The sequence below is a fragment of the Brienomyrus brachyistius genome, chromosome 8 (genome assembly GCF_023856365.1).
Source record: "Brienomyrus brachyistius isolate T26 chromosome 8, BBRACH_0.4, whole genome shotgun sequence".
In the NCBI taxonomy this organism is placed as follows: domain Eukaryota; kingdom Metazoa; phylum Chordata; class Actinopteri; order Osteoglossiformes; family Mormyridae; genus Brienomyrus; species Brienomyrus brachyistius.
Window position 1 is genome coordinate 20,720,386 of NC_064540.1, and position 4,088 is coordinate 20,724,473.

At 41.2% G+C, this 4,088-nt stretch overlaps 1 protein-coding gene across 15 annotated transcripts in view; it reads right to left on the bottom strand.

Annotated features, from left to right (window-relative positions):
• Window positions 1-540: 540 nt before the first annotated feature.
• The window catches only part of LOC125747888 (membrane cofactor protein-like), a 40,283-nt gene continuing 36,735 nt past the window's right edge, over window positions 541-4,088 (bottom strand). For 14 of the 15 annotated variants that reach the window (XM_049023481.1, XM_049023483.1, XM_049023482.1 and 11 more), the window contains 2 exons: window positions 2,044-2,118; window positions 541-1,822 (listed from right to left, as the gene is read on the bottom strand). In XM_049023481.1, the coding sequence (XP_048879438.1) occupies window positions 2,070-2,118 (49 nt within the window). In that variant the 3' untranslated portion in view covers window positions 541-1,822; window positions 2,044-2,069. The remainder of the gene's footprint in view (window positions 1,823-2,043; window positions 2,119-4,088) is intronic. The other variant, XM_049023469.1, reaches the window with a different exon arrangement.

Consider the following 4,088-nt stretch of genomic DNA (forward strand, 5'->3'; position numbering starts at 1 on the left):
CTTCACAACTACATCCACATCCCTTCCATTTAATAACATCTGCTTAAAAGGTTTGTTCCTTCCTGAATAAAAGGGTTTACAAACCTTCTGAAAAAGCCCACTAATGCACTGTGAAAGGGATTTGTATGTTTCACACAAAAATAGGGGAACTTGGCAGACATTCCACCAAAACAAACCCAGTTCTACCTCCTCGCTCATTACTACTCTACTTCTGAACTTGCTGCCCCTTAGGTTTCCTTCCCTCAGGAAGTTCGACACAAAAAAGGCGGAGCGTGCCACAACCCAACCCAACATCAACAAGTGCAGCAGAAAAACAGCCAAGATCCAAATTTTCTATAAAGGTGATGACGTCAACAGATGGAGAAAAAGGAACAGAAACAGAAATGAGACCCACATGAGCACATGCAGAGTTGACGCAGTGGCAGCACTGTACCATAGCTGGTGTTTTCATATGAGCCCCAGTCTGAGGGCTGGACTCTTCAGTCGAGTCCAGTGAATCGGGCACAAGTGCCGGCTGCCACAAAAAGTGAAAGGCTGACAAACTGAGAAAGCTCTTAATTTATTGAATACATGAAAGGCATAGTCATTGGGAATACAGCATTAATCCCAGCCCTGACACTTTTCGACTCCACTGCGATGTACGAGCGATTCCTTTCATAAATAACTTGTTAGGTAGATTAACTTACTGGATATAAAATCAAAACATTTACAAGCAAATTTTGGGTGACCTGATGGTTTTCAGAGAAGCATTTTTTCCCAGAATATTTACAGTAATAATAGAGGACAAGTCGGGCAAACAATTAAATAAGTAGTTGTTAAAGATTACAACCATGTATACCATTAGATTGATAAATATACCCAGCCATACACACAAACGCATCTGCGCACAGCACAGGCAAGACAGGACAAATATCAGACAGTGATGTAATTACATATAGCATATGTGTTAAAGAGCATGTGGACGTGTCAATCCCAACCCTTACTGTATATATTTAAAGTCTGTTAGAGCGACAAGCACAGCAGCCACACTAAGGCAGCAAATCACTCTCTGCTCGTAGCCGCTGGGCAAGCAATCATTGCGCGTACGGATAGAGGTGACAGGGGAGCCCCGCTTTCAGGGCACAATAGGCACGTCACATTCCGTGTGAAAAAGCTGCTTTAGTGCACTTCCATTAGGGAAGTCGGTTTACTCCTGAAGCACACGTACTACTACATGTTACGCAGTGAGACTTTTCCGTGTCTACATACATGCACAGATTCAGCAAAAATCAGAAAGACCAATTGCATACGTACAGAAGACCATTTCATTATTGAATTCTAAATTCTAACTGCTTTAGTGATATTAACATTTTATTTAAAAACCTAATGGAAACGATAAGTGTGCAAATTTCCTGTGGTACGACACAATACTGTGTCATCAGATGCATAGTTCAGGTCCACAAAGTAAAAATCCAGACCAAGATGGTGTTTCAACCAACCAGTTGAGTCACTCTGTGACTGTGAGCCTTTATACTTTTTTGAACCTGGACTATCCACCTCTGGTCATTACTAAGGGCAGGATGAAGCCCTGTCAAAAGACATCCAGCTGGTTTATAACCAATCTAAAAACAGCTCCAGTGTGTGTAAATGGCTGGCCGAATCTGTATTAGCTTGGGGAGGCTTCTACCGGGGTGGGTCCACTGCGTAACATGTCGAGCGAGAAAACAGGAGGCAGCACAGTGAATGCCTGGGCAGCCATGGCAGCTGGGGATCAAACTTGATGGTCCTCTCAAAGTGAGGATGACCCTAAGGAGTGGGAGCAGTCCGGTTATAAACCGCTGTCCTGGAAGAAAGGTAAAGGAACCTAAATTAGACCCCATATCGGTGCAATCACTACAAAGTTCAATAGACAAAGAAATGCACAATTCGGCTTTGAAAGACTTGTTAAATTAGAGAACATTTGATTGCTGAAAAAAAGAAGGAACATTACAAAACAAAGAGCTCTGCGTGGGAGGGGGAGCAAAGGAAGGCACGTTCAAGGAGACAGTACGAATCTGCAGATACCTTGAGCAAGAATCTGAGAACAAGCCCTAATAAGCTGTCGTAGCCTTGGGGTCTTCCTCTCTGGTGTAGTAATCACTGCACAGCATGTTCAGATAGGGGAAATACAGTCAGTTCTGCCAACGCTCTGTCCTTTGCGCTTACATTAAAACTAAAACAAAGCCGCGTTAAAAGCTGCAAGACACTGAGGCTGGCAGGAAAAGGAGGAGGAGGATATTGATCAAGGCCTCTTTAAATCTACACGGTCCAGCAGAGAACCTGCCAGAACTGTGAGAGTGGTGACTGAGTTAGCAGTCAGTCCTCCAGACTGATACCACCATAGTTTAATTTTATTAGTATTTACATTTAATGACTTCAATTAATGTATGCATTTAAGCACGTTACACCAATGCTATGAGATGCATTTGGTTGCAAAAAATTTCACATTCCAAAAAGAAAGCTTCAAAATACCCAGAAAGCTGTTGTTCTCCGGTAGGGCAAATAAGCATTCAATTCTTAAACTAATACTAATAAAAATGAGCAACTTTAGGACAAATAAAAGAGGCATTTATAACTAGTTTGTGGATGATTCCATGCTCTGGGGAGGATTTTTTAAACCACAGTATCACTGCCCTTTATCATGGCCAAAAACCGGAGAACACTGCATTCAGGGGCCACCTCCCAGCCCACCCTTGTCCCCAGACCGACACACAAAGCTGCAAGGTAATGCTGAAATGCCAGTGGTACAGCAGGGCACAGAGCAGGAGAGAAAGACAAAAAGCTGGAGAATAATTCCCAGAATAAGTTTAAATCTTCAAAATTCACACTATTTTCTGTGTCACAAATCCAGTGCATTGTATTTACTGGCCTACAAAACCACTTCGGTCTATTTCTACTGATATCTGCATTTATTATCAAGAAACAGAAAAATAAAACCTCATAAAATCTATTACTGTAGCTTGCATGGGACATAATGACCAAAAAAATGCTGATCAGCCATAGGATACTTAAATCATCTTTATACATAAACCAGGATCAAGGAGACAGAGACACTCCAGCCTTCAGAGTAACACAAATCCACAAGTTTAAATATCCAGTAGGTTCAGACTTGTGTGTACATCACAGTTCAGGGATCAAAGAAAGGATGAGCTATAAAACTGACAGCAATACCCAGTAAACAGCACAAAGTTACAAATATATCATGTGCTCTGGTTGATAGGCAGTATGCCTGCATGATGTACGATGTCAACATGCACATACATTTGTCACAGTGGAAGGAGAGTTAGCTTGACTGAGACCATCGATACATTACACCAAGAGATTTTTACTGTCATAGGAAACAAAACTTAGCAAGCTTTGCAATTCTAATTGTTAATCCTTTTCAAGATTATCTAGTATATGTAAGAGAGCCTAAAGTTCACACAGCTTTTCTATTGTGAGCGTCGAATATGCTCTCTACGCCAATCAATCCCTCATGCTTACTGTTGGAACTCATAGGCAGTGTGGTGTGTTTCTGAGAAATTTAACAAAATGAGTAAAGAGAAGTTCAGCAAACAAGAAATGGATACCAAAAGACATTCTCCTTCCACTGTAAGGAAATATTTTGGATTCCACAGAGATGATACTGGACAAAAGCAATTAATTTGTCGGCATTGCTTTGCGTCTGTTGGCACAGCTCGAGGCAACACCACCAACTTATCTATAACACACTCTACTGGAAGATAAGATCTCTTTGGTTATAGGTCACATTAAGTTATCAACATATTACTTGTTTTATAAATATCACAATACTTATCGAAAAAGTTTTGTGATGCAAATTTTCTTCCAATATCCTGCAGCCCTAAGATTTAGCAACCTGCCATATCATTTAACATTAGATTACTTAAACTGTACACCCAGAACAGTCATCTAACCTCATGTGACTGTCATACAAATTAACCTGACCAATATGATTAGACCGAGGGCCGTTGGGTATGTGGGTTTAGTTGGATTAGATTGCTAATTTGAGGACTGATTGGCTGAAGAGTCCTCACACCTGGGTTTGAACAGCTGACCTAAAGGTTACCCCA